Raw genomic sequence first — 21,672 nt, 5'->3', positions numbered from 1 at the left:
CACCTATTGAAATAAACATCATCATCATCCCCATTGTTGGATGAGAAAACTGAGACTTACAGAGGTTAAATGAATTACCCAACATCTCTGAGTTGACGAGTGACACTGGTCATACAACATGACCCAGGGCTCCTGAGGCCACCACACTCATGCTGTTAATCCCCTCTACAGTATCCTTTATGCCTTTACAGCATGAATTATTTAATGTAAACCAATATAATTAAAAAATCAAAACACAGAATAGAACTGGCATAATATATTCTAATGATAAACATACATTATGCATACTTTAGTCAGCAATTCATTTTTTTAAAATCTTGGCTAATAAGGACTTAAAGAAGAAATAAAAACGAAGTCACTTTTTAATTAGCTAGAGTGAGGATGAGTAAGTAAAATTCATAGATATTCACCAAGTTTCATCTAACTCCTTGTTTTTATTCTGTTATTTCTTCTATGTGGTGTGATGATATAATACAAGCCTGGGTTCAATTATCTAAGAAATGGTTACTCAGGCCACAACTGAGGACAGAAGACTAAGTTCCCTATATTCTCCCATCCAAGTACTAACCAGGCCCGACCCTGCCTAGCTTCTGAGATCAGACGAGATTGGGCACGTTCAGGGTGGTATGGCCGTAGACTTAGTTCCCTATATTCTGTTTAGAGAATCACCAATAATGAGACCAGCCACTTTCTTGGGGAACCTGCTGGGAACTACTGCCTTTACAGAACAAATTTGTCCTTCCCTACACTCTCCCAATGCAGTGTAGAAGCAAGAATTTCCCATTGGGAGAAAACAGAGTTTGTGCATCATTAACCATCCCTTCTCCCTACCCACCCCTCATGAGGGAGAGAGTGTTAGACTTATGCTGTTTTCCTCCTTCAGGACTGGGGACGCTTGAACCATCCTTGCCCTGTACCCCATGGGAGGCTAGTAATTGTTTCTTTTCTAAAAGAGGCAGAGTTATTGAATCAGACAGACCTCAGTGAGCTGGGGGAGGAAGAAAAAGACGAAAGATAGAAAGCAAAGGGCCTGGGGCAGCCTGCACTCCACCATTTCCATAGGTTGAGTAGACACCACAGGTGATTTGGACTTAATCATCTTGCTGGTGGGATATTTTCTGGCCTGAAGGACCCCTGGTGAAAATGCCCATTAGCTGTACTCTCCATAGTAGGGGAAAGGGTTGCTAAATGGAAGAGGAAGAGATTAACTTCACCTGTGTTGAACAACGCAGAGGGGAAACACCACATTAGGTCTTCTGAAGAAGTAACCCAAAACATCCTCGGGAGAGAAACAGCATTTGTATGTCTTCTAAATTTAAATGTCCTGAAGTCAGAAATCTAATTTTCCTTGATCCTACCAGCTCGGGATTAAGATCTGCACCCCCACCCCCACCACACCACACACCACACACATACACACACACACACACACACACACACACACACACACAAGATCTGCCACACAGAGAATAACAGCACCAAAAAGAGGACAGACTTGCAGCCAGTCACCCTTGATCTCTCAAGTGAATGTTGCCCCTCTTACATCGCCTGCCCTCAGAGCTTCTCCAGAAGGCTGGAGAGATAAGGGAGAAGAGTGAGGGGCTGGGGAGAGAGGAGAACAAGACTCTTTTTCTCACTTAAGTAGCTCAAGCCTTCAGCCTAGTCTGCAGTGAGAAGGGAGAGCTTTTAACTGAAGGAAGGGTTTCAATGCTAACTGCACTACACTGTTTTAATAACTAAAAATGTTGAAAAATGGACTTGGACTGATATACAGCAGGAAAGGGGGTGGGGAGGTCAACAGAGCACAGCTGTGGCAGTTCCTGGAAAAACAAACCAATCCCGCCTTTTTAGTTCAGTGTGATAGAGACACTTGAAACAAACAAGCAAGTTACATTATTAATGTTATATTCTTGGAAAATAAAGGTGGTCGGAGAACAAAAATTCCTCAAAAGGACAAACCTGCAGAACTGGTTTTCTAGGAATGGTGATGAATTACAGCATTTCCATTCACTGTTTATATGGGACAAGTGGCCCATATTTGTCAAATGACTAGGCAATGTCATACCAAAAATGATGCAAGACTATAAGAGACAGGAAAGGAGGGGTCAGCCTCCAAAAGGAGCACTCTAAAGGCAGCTTTGAGGGACCATAATGACAGATATTCAAAGATTACTAGGAAGTAAGTGCGAGAGACAGAATGGAAGAGATGACAAGGACCATAGCTCAAAGCAGGAATCAAATGGAAAACCCGAAAATTTACTCAAGAAAGAAGAAGAAGGGAAGAGACAAAGCATCATTAAGTGGATCCAAGTCTTTCTTGAACGCCCAGCCGTACATGTTAACGCCTGTCCAGCCCAAATGAAGGTACAGTCTGTGGTTCGGGGCAGCTCAAGCCAATTAAGTGCACAGAGGTTACCCTGGTACCTTGGGTTACCAGTGGCAATCAGTCTGCTTTATTCATCAGTTAATCCAATCCCAAAGAAATAAAGTAGAAGTTCCCTTACCAAAATTAATGTGTCTTTTTCTTCGTTTTCTCTAGGACATAGAAAGTACGTTTCTGTGATTGTATTGTTTGAGAATTAAATGAAACAGTGCTTCTAACATGCCCAGAAAGTGTCTGGCATGAAATTATGTTGAATAAGTGCTTAAGTGCTAATTACTGTGAAGGATCAATTTTTTCATCTGGATGGTTCACAACTACTATAAATGTTGGGTAATTAATCGAGAGTTTAGTATGGAGATAGAAATCTAAATGCATGTATGTGTAGCATAAGTATAAATTGAGTCCAAGTAGGATGTATTGTAGAGTCAGATCACTTAGCTGCCTTTCTCAAAATAATTCATTATAAAATTTATTAAACAGGAATAGCAAGTGGTACTCTGGGCTCTGAAGGGAGGGTGTCATAGTTATTGTATCATATTCCCAGTTGCACTTGACTCTCGGGACCTCACGTCAAATGGCATTTCTTTTCTGCTCCCAATACTCCATGTAATTTGTCAGATTCAAGAGTCATTTTTCAAGAATTTGCTAAAGGAGTAGAGGGAGCAAGGTGACTGTGATCAAGGTGTGAGTGGGAAAGTTTTCTTCTGAAAATGGTTGATTTTACATGGGCTATATGTGGAATTCCAGGAGCAGCATAGTTACCTTAATCAGACAGTACAAAGTGTGTAGGGTTCAAAAAGTGCATTGAGAAGCTACAACAAACCAGAGGCTTTTTATTCTAGTGATTTTAAAAAGCTTTACATTTTTATTTCCAATTAATCTATCAATAGTCATGTCACTTAAATACTCCTAAGGAATATTATCTTCTCATTATTGCCAGAAAACATGCTGCCCAATTTCATAGCTCAGCTGTCCTCACGCATGGATGGACGGTCTGAATTAACTTGAACAGAAACAAGATTTTTAGACACTGGGCTACGTTCCTAGTTGTAAAATTTAAGTAATTAATATGTGATTTCAAATAGCAAAGGAAAGAAAAGTGAATAATGTTTATTTTGTGCAACAAAATGATAGGGATACAATGCTACTCTTACTTTCTGTTTACTCAGTGTTAGCATATCAATAGAAAAATTATTGTAGTCTACACATTCATTGCCAGTACAATTGAATATTGTGCCAATGAGTAAAAATCCTCTGGAGAGCTGTCTTAAAATTAAGCTATTACACAGATACTGTTTTCATTACAAACAAAGATTGTTGATCCCAGACATGAGTTTTTCTGCCTTGTATGTTTATATACTCTTTGTGCAGTTTAAAATTGGGCACAAGGACATCCCTTATTCTGTTGATCTGCAACTTTGACCCTGTAAAAATAACATGTATCTGAGAAGAAAGTAGTTGAAGTGATCAGGAAAGTTCAGACCCACGAAGTACTAACTAGACTTGTTCACAGTCACAGAGATTCTCATTCCTCCTTCCCAGGCCTTCTTTCTCACCTTACTCAGGCGTGAGTGAACCTGGACTTGAAAGCCGCCTGTGACACGTGGTTGCATGTATTTTTAAACCCTACTGCCAAGGTTAATAATAAATTACAAATATTGTTTTCTTGATGATGCAGAAGGAAACTTTAACTCTGAGTGAAGTAAATACCTACTCATGTGCTTGTCTCCCCTCCTCCCCAAGGCTGGGTTTGGGATTAGAGCCTGTGTCTCGTCTGTCATCTTGTTACCTCACTTGGAAGCTGTGTGGCCTTTCACAAACCCCTCCTCCTCCCTGAAGCTCAGGGTCCTCACCTCAAGGTGAGGATAACAGAACCAGAGATTAAAGCGTTAGGAAGATGGGCCCCTCGCCCTCAATTCTCCTGTGGGTGTTTCAGTGGCTGTGCTGTCAGCAACATCTTCGTTTATTTGCTCTACCTCCAAACGAAACAGTCAACCAGCCATTTTCTCCCTTGTTCTCTCCCCTTGTCCCTCCAGTCACAACTGTGCTGGAGGCCACAGAGGATACTGTAAAGGTAAAAAATATAAAACTTGATCTCTGCCCTCAAGCTGTAGTATGGAAGGTATAATATAAGTCCCATATGAATTTATTTCCCAGTGCTTCCCACAGGATTCAAAATGTAAAAACTAGTGTGTCTGCTTTTAGCCACTTATGCCAGAAAACGCGTGTTTACTCCAAAAAGAGAAGAGATGCCTCCACCTCGTGGTGGGTCCTCTTCAGCTGATTCTGGTGAAGCCTTGCTCCGTCTGAGCCTGCTTCTCACTGCAAGTGGAAGATGGTGTTGCTTTGCTTTGACATACTTTTCACCTTCCTCCTATTGTAACAGTTGTTAGGGACTTTCATTAACACCTTGTTCTCACGAATTCACAGCTAGCCTTGACCAAAACGATGTATATGATAGTATTTATTCACTTACTTAATAAATGTTTAGGAGGCTCTCACCCTGTGCTAGGCACCTTCACCAAGGGTGGAAGAACCAACAGCAAGCAAGGCACAGACTGCCCACAGCATCCTGACCTCAAAGCTCTTCTCTCAGACCCCCAACACCCCCAAAGGCAATTGCCCTTCCATTAATCATTTTTACTTTGCGCAGTAATAAATTCTGTCCCCACTACAAACAACTTTTCATTATCTACTATTTTTAAGGCAGTATGTTTGTTAGCTTCTGCTAGAGGGCACCATCCCTCTTTCCGGTTTATAACTTAGTAGGTGCAGAAAAGGTGGTGGGGACAATGAACACAGAGGGCTGGAACAAGAGTCAGGGCTGCAGTAAGTGTTATAAGACAGGCATAGTGACCCTGAGAGACAGGGGGCAAGTTTTCCCCTGAAATGACCAATGATTCTTTATGGAGCATTTGAGTGGCACTTCCAAGAATGGACATGATTATAAGATAAGCTTGGAAAAATCAGGGAGAATGGCAAGAATCACTAGCATGAGCCAGGGCACAAGCAGAACTGCAAGGCGGGAGAACCCAGTGAAGAGTGGAGGAATGAGAAGCAGGTGACACTGAACCCCTGAGAATGGCGGGGATAAGCTGCAAGGTTGGGAGCAAGACCTGGACAAAGTTAACCCTGTATCCATGAGTTTGGATCCTGTTCAAGAAGCATAAAGGAACAGAGTAGGTTTTTGAGGAGGAGAGAGACCAAGGGAGGGGTGAGCTTTAAAAGATGATTGTGGCAACCATATGGACTGAAAGAGGAGGGAGAAGAGAGGACTGGTGAATGGCAAATGGAGGCAAGAGAAGTGGAAAATGACAGGCAGTTGCTGGAGACAGAGTGGGAGTAGAATTGAGGGGGCAGGGGAGCTGACTAGATGCAAAAGCAACTCTGAAAGCTTTAGGAATTTTAATAAAAAATTAGACTCAGTAACTCTGGTGCCACTTGTCTTTCTCTAATGATATCTTAAGAGGCTATATGTATAAAAATGAAATATGAAAACAGTTTTCTAAAAACAGCTTCTTCAGTATGGGTAAGGTTATCATCTCCTGATTTTTTGGCCTTGTTCTTAAATTATTTCTTAAAGTTTTTGTCTTAGTCTATTCAGGCTGCTATAACAAAATATCACAGACTGGGTAGCTCATCAACAACAGAAACTTTTTTCTTATGGTTCTGAAGACTAGAAGTCCAGGATCAAGACCCTGGCAGATCAGGTGTCTGATAAAGATCCACTTTTGGGTTCAGACACCGTGTCTTCTTGCTGAGTCTCACGTGGTGGGGGAAGGGAGCTCTCTGGGCTTTCTGACAAGTGTGCTAATCCTACTCACAGACCTCTGCCCTACGACCTAAGCACCACTTCCTAGTGCCATCACTTTGGGGGGTTATGACCACAACCAACACAAATTTTAGAGCAGCACAGCAACCTTCATTTGTTGTATTTATTCATTATTTTTAACTCAATCCCCACCCCACACATATCCCACCCCAGTGTTGGTGACTCTTTTGTCCCACCTCGTCCCCTAGATCCATCCTCTGCCCTGTTCTGCATCCTGGGGGCACATCTGCATCACCCAAGTCCCCTGCCTTCTAGTTCCCTGTTGGATCTGGCAATGGGAAGTACTGGCCAGAGACTGGAGGGCAGGAAGAAAGAAAGCGTATTATTCATTTTCTATTCCTACTGTAACAAATCACCACATACCTGGTAGCTTAAAGCAACACAAACTTATTATCTTACAGTTCTGGGGGGTCAGAATTCTGAATCAGTTTCTCTGGGTTGAAATCAGGTTGTCCTGTCAGCGGGGCTGGTTCCTGCTGGAGGCGCTAGGGGAGAATCCACTCCCTTGCATTTTCCAGCTCCTGGAGCCAGCTGCCTTCCCTGGCAGGCAGCCCCTCCTCCCTCCTCTGTGCCAGCAGCAGGGCATCTTCTCTCATTTCTGACCTCTGCTTCTGCCCTTATGTGTCTCTCTCTCATTTTGACCCTTGTGATTACATTGGGTCTACTCAGATAATGCAGGATAATCTTTTTATCTCAAGATTCCTTAACTTAATCACATCTTTAGTATCCCTTCTGCCATATAAGGTAACGTATTCCAATATTCCAGGAACTAGACCTGGGTGTCTTTTGTGGAGACATTAGTCTGTCTGCTGTAGAGAGGTTGGGGTATTTCTTACCCTCTGTGCTGGAGGCCTGGCTCCTACCTCCACAACTGCAGCTCCACTCAGGCAGTCCCTGTTCCACGGTTCCAGCTGTCACTAGACCCCTGTGACTTTCTTTCCTCCCCAGGCCCTTCCGGGGTCTACCATTACAAGTGGTAACAGCACAGGCCAGGCAAACCCTTCTGTGTTCAGCCGCCCTCTCTGGTGGTCTTAAGCCTGCCCACACCTCTGAAACAGTCCCATCAACAAATATCTTCCAAACCACAGCTGACTAGTACCCAGGCCACCTGTTTGGCACCCCTTTTCATACTCTAATTCACACTGTTAACATGTCAGTTCCAGAACGGGCACACACACAAAGTAAATGTAAATGCAACACGCAAATAGGTTGGCTTCAGGAGAAGAAATTGTTATCCTGTGCCAGCATTGTACAAAGCCTCACGCTTGCATCTGGAAAATAAGTGCATCTGATTAGATAAGCACGCAGAACAACAATCCCCGTTTCCCCTCAATTACATCCAGGGAAGGGAAATAGTCTGCACAGAATCCACAACAAGAAGTTTTCTCTTTGATTTTCTCTTGGTTATTTTTCAATCAACATGAGAAACAGACTTCATGACCTAACATAAATGATTTCTGAGCGAATGAATAAGCCACTAGCAGAGGAGCCAATGATATCTTTCTATCCTTGCTCAGGTGAGTAATTTTAAGATAGTTCCCCAGTCTCCTCTTGCCTAAGCAGTCCAACTGGCATATGGAAGTGGATTGTAGTGTTTTTCCCCTCTACAAAATATTTTGCTTCAACCGGCTCGTCTTTCACATCTGTCTATGCATTTATACCCATAGCCAAACTTGTAGTCATCCTTCTGTCTCAGTTTAGGGCACAGGTGGCAAACACGAGGCCCGTGGGCCGGATCCAACCCTCCACCTTGTTTTGTCCAGACAGCACCTTGTTTCTACCCGGTGGCCGTGCTGAGCTCTCGCTTAACTGTAAAGGAGTAGTTACAGTCAAATTATATTCGGCCCTTTGAAGGCAACCATGAGGCTGATGTGGCCCCCAGTGAAAATGAGTTTACAGCCCTGGTTTGGATTATCTGCCCAGCAGTCAGTGGGATTCTTTTTCCAAAACTACTTATCTAAAATCATAAAGTAAAAAACAGCATTAACATTCTATAGAATTCCTAAAGGGCAGTATTTCCAAACCAACAGATTTTTTAAATTATCTTCAGTGATATTTTTAGAAGAAGTATTTGTTTTATTTCCCATTAAATATCCTCAGTAGATCAGCTCATACATTACTACCTCAGTATCTCTCCTACATTCATGATGAAAAGCTTACCAATGTTGCATTTTTCTCTCTTCTACCACTATAATGATGATAACTACAATTAATAATAAAAGATTATACTTGTATAGTTTAGAATATACAAGGTACTTATCTATCTACACTTTATATTATTTGATCACAGTTAAACCTAGTTGACATATATCATGAAACAAAGCATAAAAATTTTTACAGACCTTGATTAAATTTGGTTTAAACATAAGGAACATAGACTTCCAGCCAAGACGTAGGCATAGGTAGATACACTGTGCCTCATCACACAACTAAAGGGACAACAAAAAATTTAAAAACATTTAAAAACAAAAAACAACCAGAACTGCCAGAAAACGGAACTGTATGGAAGTCTGGCAACCAAAGAGTTAAAGAAGAAACATTCATCCAGACTGATATGAGGGATGGAAATGAGCAGCCAGCACAGAAAGGACCCACAGCAAGGCAGCAGTTTGTGGACCAGACAAGGTGGTAGCTAGCACAGTGGGCAGCCCCACATTTGCATGCAGATAAACCAGAAGGAACAACTGGGGAGCAAGACAGACCACACAACCCAGGGTTCAGGCACGAGGTAACAAAGCCTCAAACCTCTGACTGAAAAAACCTGTGGGGGTTGTGACAGCAGGAGAAACACCCAGCTTAACAGGAGAGTTCCTTGCAGAGACACACAGGGTCCTAGAATGTACACAAACCCACCCACGCAGGAATCAGCACCAGAAGGGCCCGATTTCCTTGTGGGTAGCAGAAGAAGTGACTGAAAGCCTGCCAAGAGCCCAGCAAGCAGTTGTTCCCTTTAGGCCCCTCCCCCTCATACAGCACCACAATGCAGTGAAGTAGGTTGCCCAACCCTGGCAAATACCTAAGGCTGCACCCCTTACTACATAACAGGTGTGCCAAGACAAAAAAAAATGACCCAAATGAAAGAACATATCAAAGCTCCAGAAAAAATACAACTAAGCAATGAAGACATAGCCAACCTATCAGATGCAGAGTTCAAAAAACTAATAATCAGGATGCTCAGAAATGGTTGAGTATAATTGCAAAATACAGGAAAGAGTGAACGCTATGCAAACTGAATTAAAGGAAGATGTACAGGAAACCAATGGTGACAGGAAGGAAACCAGGACTCAAATCAATGGTTTGGAACAGAAGGAAGAAGTAAACATTCAACCAGAATAGAATAAAAAAACAAGAATTCAAAAAAAATGAGAGGCTTAGGAACCTCCAGGAAAACTTTAAAGATTCCAGCATGCAAATCATAGGGATGCCAGAGGCAGAAGAGGAAGAGCAAGAAATTGAAAACTTATTTGTAAACATAATGAAGGAGAACTTTCTCAATCTGGCGAAGGAAACAGACTTCCAGGAAGTCCAAGAAGCTCAGAGAGGAGTCCCAAAGAAGCTGGACCCAAGGAAGCACACACCAAGGCACATCATAATTACAGTACTCAAGATGAAAGATAAGGAGAGAATCATAAAAGTGGCAAGAGAAAAGAAGAGTTACCTACAGAGGAGTTTCTATAAGACTATCAGTTGATTTCTCAAAAGAAACCTTGCAGGCAAGAAGGGACTGGAAAGAAGTACTCAAAGTCATGAGAGGCAAGAACCTACATCCAAGACTACTGTATCCAGCAAAACTTTCATTTAGAATGAAAGGGCAAATAAAGTGCTTCCCAGGTAAAGTCAAGTTAAAGAAGTTCATCATCACCAAGCCATTATTATATAAAATGTTAAAGGAACTTATCTAAGGGAAAGAAGATCAAAAACTATGAACAGTAAAACAAATTCACAACTATCAACAACTGCACTTAAAAAAAAAACAAAAGCAAACTAAGCAAACAACTAGAACAGGAACAGAATCACAGAAGTAGAGATCACATAAAGGGTTATCAATGGGGAGGGTGAAAGAGAAAAATGGAAGAAAAGGTACAGGGAATAAGAAGCATAAATGTTAGGTACAAAATAGACAGAGGGAGGTTAAGAATAGTATAGGAAACATTGAAGCCAAAAAACTTATATGTATGACCAATGGACATGAACTAAGGTAGGGGTGGATTGCAGGTGGGGGGAAGTACAGGGCTAAGGGAGTAAAGGGGGGAAATGGGACAACTGTAATAGCATAACCAATAAAATATATTTAAAAAATAAAAAGTATAAGGATCATAGAGTAAAAAAAAAGGCTTCTGAAAAATTTCATGAAAAACAAATATGTATGGGTATTTGGTCCTGGGGCTGAGTCTCTGCTCTTGGAAAGCATACAGGATAGAGACAGGCAAAGGTCAATACTGTTAAAGCAATGCTGAGGAAAAGCACCCAGCCCAGACTGGAGGGATCATGGAAGGCTTCCCAGGTCATACCTGGATTTGTCCTAAGAGATGAGTAAGATTCATCTGTTTGAAGGGAGCAGTTCAGTTTCTTGACAAAAAGGAACAGTATGTACAAAGACACAGAAAGAGAAATGCTTTAAAAAGGCAGGAAGAAGTCACCCAATGAGCATACGCAGAGCAGGGGAGGGGAGGCCGGAAGAATGCAACAGCCACACCAGTTAAAAGCCCTAGACAAGTAAGGAGATTTGGAAAGAAGCAACCTAATAAAACTCTCCATATGAGACAAGCGTTGGTTAGTATTTAACAAGGAAAGAAGAAAGGTTTGGTGAGAAAGACACCAAATTGTAGTTTAGAGTTGACTTCCATGACTAAGCAAAGGATCATCTTTAAATTTCACATATATTTCCATGTTTTGATTTAGAGAGTTTTAAAAGTAGGAATGAAAAGTGGAGGTTCCTGAACAGAGTGCTCCCCCTGAATCCCCACCATAGCTGACCCCTGATTTGAATGACCAGCCAAGGCACCACCTCCACCACAGGGTAGTTGCTGAAGTCAAAGACTGACAATTTTTAGAGCTGTGACTGGAGCTTTTCTAAAGGGTTAATCCACAAACAATAAAAACATGGGATAGGGTACACTGCCCACATCAAGTAATAGCAGTCTCTAACATCATACACCCTCTGTTCCCCTCACCTTCATGACGCCTCTCAGCAGGTCTGTGCTCAGGCACAACCTTGACTAAGGGCTCTTCTATAAATCCAAGGGGACCACTTCACACTTCAGGTTTGATGAGGTTTCTTGAGAGATGTTGGGAAGTTTTCATTTTAAGTGATTACTATCTAGAATATAGTATAAAGAGTCTCAGACAGCTTTCAGTATATAAGTTGAAGCAAATAAAATTCAGAGAATTATATTGTTCTCAAAATGTGTTTCAATTAACAACTGGGTTAGCTTTCTCTCTGGAAAAACCTGTCAACCTGTTGGGCACCAATGCCTTGCTGAAGCAATTGTGCACCACCATTTAGAACAACCCCCAGGCCCTATGACAAGCCGTGGGATCCCATCTAATCAATCACAAACCTCACGGAGGAAGTGGGAAGTTAACCAAAAAATTCAGTGTAACCCCTGGAAAATATTTTTACTGTAATAACTGCTAAATAATATCTGACAAAGGTTAATTGTGAAAACAGCCATTATATATTAAAGGTACCACCATCAAACTTGAAGATTGGCCTGTCTTTGTTCCACGAGGCCCAGTGTCCTGTTGCCAAGGCGCCCAATGACGGTGCCTGCCCAGGCAGTGGTGAAGACTCTAATTCTGACTGTTTTTTACTGGCACTTTGTAATTTCATTCAGACTCAGCCTCCATTGCTGTTTTTCTCAATCCTTCAGCACATGCTTTACCTGTCTCTAACAATTTTTGTAGGTTACCGTTACTGAAACCTCATTTGGTCTCCTGTGAGTACTACTGAAATTGTTACGGTTTGGCTGGAAGTATTTAAGGCAGTGTTTCAAGAAAGGTTAAGGTATGCTGAGGTATAGTTAAGCTGAACTTACTGTGCAGTGAGAACAAAGACTGCAATTGTTACTGAGAAGCAAACCTAACATTCATTTACTCAACAGTAATGAACCAAGAGCTGGCTTGTCAGGAATTGTGACAGGTATAGATGACACAAAGACAATAGGTATGTTCTGTTGAGGTCTAAAGTCAGCAGGAGAAACCAGACTGTTAAGTGAAAAATTCTGATGGAGGTAACCTGTGACCTCAGATCATTAGCCACAAAAATGGCCCACAGCCAGGCCCTTCATAAAATAAGGAATGGAGAGATCCATTGTTTATTGCATAAAACCCTAAGGAGTTCAATTTCTCACACTTAATTATGATCTAGGATCATTTCAGTGGCATAACAATGGGAAATGGGTTCTTAGGGGTGCAGCAACGGTCTCAGGGCAATTAACTGACTGCACCCAGGGAAGCGCGTTTGCAGAGATGTCCAAGCAAGCCCTGAGTACGACTTGGGGCTGAAGTAAATCCAGGATCAATCAGTTCTTATAAAGATTTCACTGAGCCAAACTGAATACTTTCTTTATGACTTGGCTATAAAAGTATATACAGTACAGAGTTCACATTTTTCTCCTTACAACTTGAACTATTAACCACTTAAGAAATATCGAAACTTTTACCTTTACTTCCCTTGGCCTTCCAATAAGAAGAAAAAAAGTCTTACCTGCAGAACCCCAAGCAAGTTCAAGGATTTGATAATAGTTTTGTGAAGGGAAGCTCTGCCACGATGTGGAATTGTGGAACTTGTTTGGCTGTGCCAGGCGGTCTTACCTCACACATCTTGCCCCTGAGACATTGCTGTAAGGTTATTGATTGCCCCCAAGGGACCACAGATAAAAGTGTTTCTTTCATTTTTAAAAAAATGCCTGGAATTTATCTTAACTCCTTTGGTTAGCTTCCTATAGTTGACATCTTCTTGACCCACACAAAGCAACACATATGTCCTTCAACTACATCTGTGTGATTTGGGTCTCTCTCTTTCTCCCCCTCCCCTCTCTTTTCCTCCCCCTCCCCCCGCTCCTTCTTCCCCCTTCTTTCCCCTTCTTCCCACCGTCTTCTTCCTCCTTCTCCTCCTTCTATTTCTCTTTCTCCTCCTCCTTATCTTCTCCCAACATCCCACCTCTCTCTCTCAATTCTAACTAGAACTTGATGTTCTAAAACTCTTTGAGGACTAGTGGAAGAAATCTTTAAAGTTTCGTTTTAATAATGTGGCTCAGTTGAATATAGATCCATGGTAGAGAGAAGATGGGATAAAAAAAACTACATCTGAGTCACAACTCATCTTTTTCACAATCCATGAAAAGAAAATTTCCATTGGTTTTACCAAATTAATTCCTCCAGTTGAGTCACATGTGACATAGGAAAGCGACCCCTTCTCCTGGCTGCCCCATGGCAGCTGCAGTGAAGTCAGATGAGGTAGGAAGATAATGGGAAGACCTCTTCTCCCACAGACAGATCCTGCTCCTTATACATCAGGATACTAGGAGGATGCAAGGGAAAGGAACCCCACCCCAAATTTATTTTGGGAGTTTCATTTACAACGACTATGCAAAACATTGATATTGGGATGAAAATGAAAATCAAGCCTTTTTACAATATTCACCATTTTTACAAGGAGAGACAACAGTCAAGGCTGGTCCTGTGCTGAGTTTGTTACTATTGACACTAGGTCCAAAGGAGTTGGCCCATTTCTTCAGGATGCTCAGAACACCTTGTGAAGTTCAGACTCTTTAACAGTGGCAGCATTTCCATCTCATTGACCATCACTACCCACCAACCCCAAGAACTTATTTTTCTGAATTTAATAAAATCTTGAACTATTCCCAAACTCCCCTTGTTCCCAGTGAGGCAAAAAATCAGCAGATTGCCTGCCCTGGCACCTTGTAATGGGGAGGGGGCTTGGGAATGATTAAAAGTCTTAAACAAGCAGCTAAGGACCCTCAGTTCAACCAGCATCAGAGTTGTTCTCTTCTTCCTCTGAAGAGACCCTTCATGGAAAGCTGAAATTATGGCCATCTGCAAAGCCAAAGGGTCAGCTCAGGCTCCTTGGAACTCTCAAAATAACACCCCTAACTCCTTCCAGTGCCTCACCCCTGAAACTCCCACACAGGTGACATCAGCCCAGCCCCTGTGTGTCTTTTAGACCCCACTGCTTCTCAGACTCCTACACAGTCTTCCAACCCACCACTCTCTCTGCCATGCTAATATTTTCTCCCTTAATTCTCATGAGCTCTTAGCAGGGAAAAGGGAAAATAAACATACAAGAGAAGGAAAACATCAAATTTCCTAAGTCTTGCCATACTAAAATGTGTGACCCCAACAAATGATGTGACTATTTCTACCATATCACAAGATTCCTTTTGCCTTCCACATGGTTTGTTTAGAAAACTCAGTCTTGAGACAGAAGTGTCCTCAGGTGTGGTAGTTGTCAAGGTTTGATTTTTTTGGTTGAAATTGCTTGTAACCCCTTGTCCCATGGTTCTCGAGATGAGCCTTGTGGAAATGCTTCATTTGCTGGCAAATATGTATGGTGCAACATACATAATTAAATGCAACCCACTCCCTACCTCACTGGCCCTATTATCTCCCTCCCCACAGCCTCCCAATTTCTCGTTTGAATAGACAATGTGATAACCTCACAACTTCAGCTCCCGTCTTCAGTCTCCCACTTTCTCTCCAATTCACTCTTCTACTGATGTCTCAGGGAGATTTCTTTTTTTAATATATTTTATTGGTTATGCTATTACAGTTGTCCCATTTTTTTCTTTGCCCCTTTCTGCCTGGTACCTCCATTCTCTCCAGCAATCCCTTAATTCATGTCCATGGGTCATGCATATAAGTTCTTTAGTTTCTCCACTTACTATACTATTCTTGACATCCCCCTGTCTATTTTGTACCTACCAATTATGTATCTCAATCCTTCATTTTTTTCTGCATTCTCCCCCTTCCCTCTTTCAACTGATAACCCTCCAAGTAATCTCCATATCTATGATTCTATTTCTGTTCCAAATGTTTCCTTAATTTGTTTTTTAGATTTGGTTATTGATAGTCATGAATTTGTTGGCATTTTAATGTCCATAGTTTTGACCTTTGTCTTAAGTAAGTCCCTTTAACATTCCATGTAATAATGCCTTGATGAAGATGAAGTCCTTTAGCTTTACCTTGTCTGGGAAGCACTTTATCTGCCCTTCCATTCTAAATTATAGCTTTGCTGGATAGAGCAATCTAGGTTATAGGTCCTTGCTTTTCATCACTGTGAATACTTCTTGCCAGTCCCTTCTTACCTGCAAAGTTTCTTTTGAAAGAAATCATCTGACAGTCTTATGGGAACTCTCCTGTAGGTAACTATCTGCTTTTCTTTTGCTGCTTTTAAGATTCTCTCTTTAACTTTGGCATTTTAATTATGATATGTCTTGGTATGGTCCTCTTTGTGTCCAACTTGTTTGGGACTCTTGTGCTTCCCGGACTTGTATATTTCCTTTGCCAAATTAAGGAAGTTTATTTTATTATTTTTTTCAAGCAAGTTTTCTATTTCTTGCTTTTCCTCTTCTTCTGGCATCCGTATGATGTTGGTTTGTTTGGAGATGTCTCAGAGGCTCCTTGTACTATCCTTGTTTTCCTGAATTCCTTTTTCTTCTTGCTGTTCTGGTTGAATGCTTATTTCTTCCTATGTTCCGAGTTGTTGATTTGAATCTCAGCTTCATCCTTTCCACTGTTGGTTCCCTGTAGATTTTTCTTTATTTCACTTAGTGTGACCTTCACTTCTCTCTGGGTCTTATTTTGTTGCTGTACTCAATGAGTTCTTTGAGCATCCTGATCACCAGTGTATTGAGCTCTGCATCTGATAGCTTGGTTATCTCTATTTTGTTTAGTTCTTTGGGGGGCATTTTCTTCTGTTTTTTTCCTTTGGACCATATTTCTTTGTCTCCTCAATTTCGCAACCTCCCTGTGTTTGTTTCTGTGTATTGGGTAGAGCTACTTTGACTCCCTGTCTTAGGAGTATGGCCTATTATAGAAAAAGGCACCTATAAATTGTGTGGGGTGAAGACTTAGGTAATCACCAAGGTGAGACAACCTGCTTCAACACTTTGTGGCTCTGTATGGGAGGAGGGTTTGGAGAGGAGATAATGCCACTGCCTGGCTTCTGGAGGTTTGCCCAGTATTTGCCCTGTGCAACTGGCACCCTTCCAGCTCTTGCTCTGGTGTTGAATCCCAGAGGGGGTGGGTCTGCATATGTTTTAGATCCATGCAGGCCCTTTAAGTGGAGTCTCCTGAAAATCCAGCAGTTTCTTCTACTGCCCCAACCCCCACTGGTTTTTGTAACCAGAAGTTATGAGGATTTATCATCCTGGGCTGTGCATTCTGGCCTGGGGCTGGGATTCGTTGCTCCCAAGGTATTCCTCCTGGTTTTTATCCACCACATGTGAATGTGGAACCACCCATTCCTCTACCATCCCCTCTCCATACCACTGCATCTCCATATCTCCACCCCTCCTACCCATGTGAATGAATGTGACTTCTTTAAATTCTTGGTTGCCAGACATCCACACAGCTCAATTTTCTCATGGTTCTGAGTGTTATGTGTTTTGAGATCTAGTTCTAATTCTTTCTGTGGTTGTGTGAAGAGGTGAAGCATGTTTATCTACTCCTCCATCTTGACCAGAAGTCCTCTCAGGGAGATTTCTAAATAGCACTTTGCTTCCCTGGTCAGGTTACTCGCTGTTTAAAATTTTTAGTGCCTTATTGTTGCCTTTAGAATAAAGTCCTAACTCCTGAGTAGCAGAGTAAACTAACTTTTCTCTGCTTAATATGCCATGTTCTCAGATCCCATGGTCTTTGCATGGGTTTCTTTCTTTCTCTACCTAGAATACTGTTCCTTCTCCTTCACCTGGGAACTCCTACTGATACTTCAGAACTTAGTTGAGATGTCACCATTTCCAGGAAGCTCTCCCTGACTACCAGTCTCACACTTTCTGAGTTTGGTGTTCCTCCTTTCTGTTCCATTGGCACTTTGCTAATACCTCTGTCATAGCAAAGATATACTGAATAATAATAATAATCTTACCCACTTTTTCTCCAACTAGACTGAGGAGCTGTATGTAGATAGGAACTATACCATTTATCACTGTTTTTATCTTATCTCTTCGGTAGACTGTTGAGTACATAATTAGTACTCAGAAATTTTTTGATGAGTGAAGAAGCTCAGAGTCTAGGATGCAAGACAAAGAATTATATATAACTCTGTATGAGGTATGAGAAATAGTAGTGTGAGGTGTCGTGATGATAATTGGACATTTCTGCTTTAGAAGAAGATAAGGCCTAGGAAGGTATCCCACAGAAGATGATGCTTGGGCTGGCCTTGTACCAGGCCATGGGGGAGGACAAGGCAAAGAGAATGGTGGCATGTGGGAAGCCCTAAAGGCCTCAGTTGGCATGATGCCTTTGGGAAGATGTCCCTTAGAAGAGTGACTGGTGACAATGAGAAGATATTGGTGATAGGGTAATAGGAGATTATTTTAATAAATCTGTTAAAGGCCTGAACTGAGCTAGTTAGCAACAGAAGAAAATTTGAGAACATAGATGCGGAAAAGTCAAGGCAATAAGGACCCAGCATGGCCCCCAGGTTTCCGGCTTGCGTGATTGGTGATAGTATGAACCAGCCTCAGGAATTAAGAACAACTGCTTTTGGAGAAAGATGGGAAGCCCAGTCTGCGGGTCTTGAGTTGGAGGTGCCTGTCGGACACCAACTGAAGATGTTTAGTAATCAATTGGATATGTGAGTCAAGTTCAGAAGAGAGTCTAGCTACGAATGAAGACTCACTATTATAACTTCACTGGAACTTTTGTTTTACTTCTATAGTTTGATTCAGTGCCATGAGGTTTCAGTCATGGGCGGGGACTGCTGAGAGAGAGATACCTGGTCTCATCTGCCTCTGGCTGGGATATGTGGCCACTAGCAAGTTACTTGACTTTAGGCTGTGCCTGTTGCCTTATGAGAAAGGAAATCAGAAAAAAAAAATCTTGCAAACATTGGCCCTAAATCAAATTAATTTAGTCCTGTATTTTGTGAGTCTTCTGTGGAATGTGAAAGTTTTGCCATTGAGGCCAACCTCTTTCATTGCCCCAAAACCACACTTCCAAAGGCCACTGAGCACTACATGAAGGGGGAAGTCTCTTCCTTTCATCAGAATCCTTACCCCTGGAGAATCATCTTCAGGTAAAGATGCTACTTCCTTGCTGCAACAAGCAAGTGCTTCTTCTTCCCCCTACACACTGTTTGGGTACAATGGTCTTATTTTAGTGCCCTCTTGCCATTGTGATGTCCACGTTTTATTCCTCTTCTTTCCCAGCCCACAGGACCCACCTTAAAATATTTACTTCTTGTTTCAAAGTACAGGTACCAGGTCATTTTGAATAGTGATATCAAACCTATTCCCTATTTTTTTCTTAAATGCTAAGTTTACCCATAGTCTCTGCCATATAGGTTAAATATAAGTGACATATCACCACAACCTCTGTGGCCTGATATGCAAATCTCTATAAAGGTAAATGAAGTTTGGTGGTCAGATCCAGGATGTAGCCAGAGAGTAGCAGCAGGCTGCAACCAAATCATTTAAATATTTTTCAGGAAACTGGTAATCTATGATCCGTATCTAATCTGTTGAAAATGCAACTTGAATAGAACCATCTGTGGGTGACTTAATGTTTCTTTAATTCACAGGTAGGAGATCAGATTATTGAAATCAATGGGGAGAGCACGAGGGACATGACCCACGCCAGAGCGATAGAACTCATCAAGTCTGGAGGAAGAAGAGTGAGGCTGCTGCTGAAGCGTGGGACAGGGCAGGTCCCAGAGTATGGTGCGTTTCACATCTGATTCACCCTTTCTCTGCTTCTTCCATGTACTGTAAATGCCAATGCTTATTTATAAGACTACGTCAGTTTTCCGATGCTACCTATATATATATTTAGCTATCAATAGATATCTAGAGATGTATGTGCACTTGAGCACAAAATATATGTATGTGTGAGCTCTTTCTTTTGCTCCCTTAGTTAAGTAATGTTTAAAATGGCAAATATAGGACCTTTCAGGGCATCTCTGAGTGTGCTGGGAGGTCCAGCCATCACTGTGATAGTAGAACTTCCATAATTTGAACAATAGTCTTCTGTTCATTTGAGTCCACAGTAATTTATCAGTCATTTTCTAAAATTGCTGGTGCATTACACTGTACCCATAGGACATATAATTGGGGACAGGGGACAGGCAAGAACAAATCTTCAGGGTGTGAAGATGAAAATGTAAACTTCAGTTCATGCTGTGATTACATTTCCTTGGCATTTAGGGATGTTCAAAAAAATCACACTTATGTTGTGTATCTACATGCTTTTCAAGAAGGCTTTAAAGTTCATTTTAATTCATAGACTTTCTTCAAAAGTCTTTAATGGTGTTATTTCCCAGAAGCCCATTTAAGGCACCACTTACAGAATTACTAAGGAAATACTGGGCAGTTGTTACATGACCTGAACTATACTTTAATTAATCTTGAGAGTGACAGACAGACAGACAGGTATCAAGGAACAGCAGTGCAGAAAGTGCCCATCCAGATCACGGAAATGGGACCCAACTGCTGACCTGAGTAAGTAGTTCAAATTGTTGACCTAGATAAATTGACTCCCACTTTCATTCCTCTATCCCTCCCTCCCCCTCAAAAAAAAACATTCCAAATAGTACTTTCCCCTCTCAGATTATCTTTTTTGTCTGTTACCTAATAATTGACTCACCTATTCAGCAGGACAGTAGAGTCCTGAGTTGAGTTGAAGTATCTGAATTCAAAAGCCCTTAAAGGCTTTGTTTCCAGGTCCTTGAACACACTCCAGAGCCTGTTAAAAGGGCTGGTGAGCCCTCACTTGAGGAGTCAGAAAGGATTCAGAAGTTTCTGCAGGGCTGGCTCTGTGCCCAAGGAAATATGTCATCCCAAGTTCCCACCATTAATGTTTGGAGCTAATGAAATATTTTTAGATATTAATATCAGCAATCAGCACAGGTCTGATCCTGTTCAATGACACTGGCATTAATCCCTTAACGAAAGAATCTGAACACTCAGAATAGAATGACTTGTTATACCCTTAAAGTATGATGTAATTCAGTAATATCCAACTGACCTGTGAGATTCTATCCCTTCAAAAAAATACCTCATTTTAAAGGTATGTTTCACTCCATGGCAAGACCTGACTATTACCTATACCAAGAGATTTTCATAGAGTCAGTATTGTTCTTATTGTTCCAACTGGTTAAACTTTAAAAAGTTAATCTGAACAACATGGCTATCCTGAGCTTTCTTTTCTTTCATAGAAACAGGATTTGCTCCATCCTTTGAGGGCCCACCATGCCAGCTGCTTGTCTGTAGTGATCAGTTAGGACACTACCACTGAGCAAGCTGTGGCATAAACTGAAATACATAAGCATGAAGCTGCCTCAAGGCATCTTTTGAACAAGTCAAAAATTCGAGATCATGTCAACATTATCTCATTACCTCTTAATATTATTAAAAAATATCTAATTAAGGTTAAATTCTAAAATTAACCAGCACAGAGAGTTGGTTCAATATCTAGTCACACTTTTGAAGGACCAAAACTCTGCAAATACTGCAATAGCAGTATTGCAGAACTTCATCTAAATATATTTTAAAATGAAGCATTAAATCATACTTGCTGCTAATGTAAGAGCTCGTCAGCTACTCTCGATGGTAGATTGACATTGACTTTGACTTTAAAATAACTTTAGCAATTACGTCACAAAAGATCAAATTTAATAGAGTAGAGCAATTTCTTTTAAGGAAGTGAAAGAATAATCATAAACTAAGTAAACATCAGCTCTTCAGGAAACTCTTAAGCTGAAAGATGCACGGTTGTGTATGAGAAGCCAAGAAGCTTACAGATCAGATCAGCATGTGAGGGAGGAGCTTCAGGGCGCCCCCCCCCCCCCAAGACCAGTCCACACTCAGGTTTGCTGGAAGGACTCCTGGGGCTCAGGGTATAGTTGCACTGAGTACAAGATTTATTAGTGATGTAGTAAGGATGCAGTGTGATCATAAGGGGCAGGAAACACAAGCAGATGCTGGAGGAATCCACGAGCAGCCTTCTTTATTCCCTCTCTCCCTCTTTTCCCCTCTCTCCCTTTCTTTCTCCCTTTCTCTCTCCTTCCCTTCTCCCCCTCTCCCATGAGGGGTCACCAGAGAGCACACTTCTCCCAGCAACAAAACAGCAACAACGTATGTGTGATGTTGCTGCCCAGGAAAGTTCATCAGAGACTGTGCCCAAGGTTCCTTGTCCTGGGGGCTGATCACACAGGCGCTCTCTGCCTAGCATGTACCCAAAATCCCAGTCTCCCTTAAGGAAAGCAGGTGTTCAG

General features: G+C 41.6%; 1 protein-coding gene across 3 annotated transcripts in view; it reads left to right on the top strand.

Moving 5' to 3' along the window:
* The window catches only part of MAGI2 (membrane associated guanylate kinase, WW and PDZ domain containing 2), a 1,409,833-nt gene that overhangs the window by 1,335,241 nt on the left and 52,920 nt on the right, over positions 1 to 21,672 (top strand). For all 3 annotated transcript variants that reach the window (XM_053668925.1, XM_053668924.1, XM_053668923.1), the window contains one exon: positions 18,982 to 19,120. In XM_053668925.1, the coding sequence (XP_053524900.1) occupies positions 18,982 to 19,120 (139 nt within the window). The remainder of the gene's footprint in view (positions 1 to 18,981; positions 19,121 to 21,672) is intronic.

The sequence above is a fragment of the Artibeus jamaicensis genome, unplaced genomic scaffold (genome assembly GCF_021234435.1).
Source record: "Artibeus jamaicensis isolate MK-2021 breed Jamaican fruit bat unplaced genomic scaffold, CSHL_Jam_final contig_518, whole genome shotgun sequence".
Classification (NCBI taxonomy): domain Eukaryota; kingdom Metazoa; phylum Chordata; class Mammalia; order Chiroptera; family Phyllostomidae; genus Artibeus; species Artibeus jamaicensis.
Note: the sequence above shows the minus strand (reverse complement) of the source record. Positions and strands in the feature narration are given on the sequence as shown.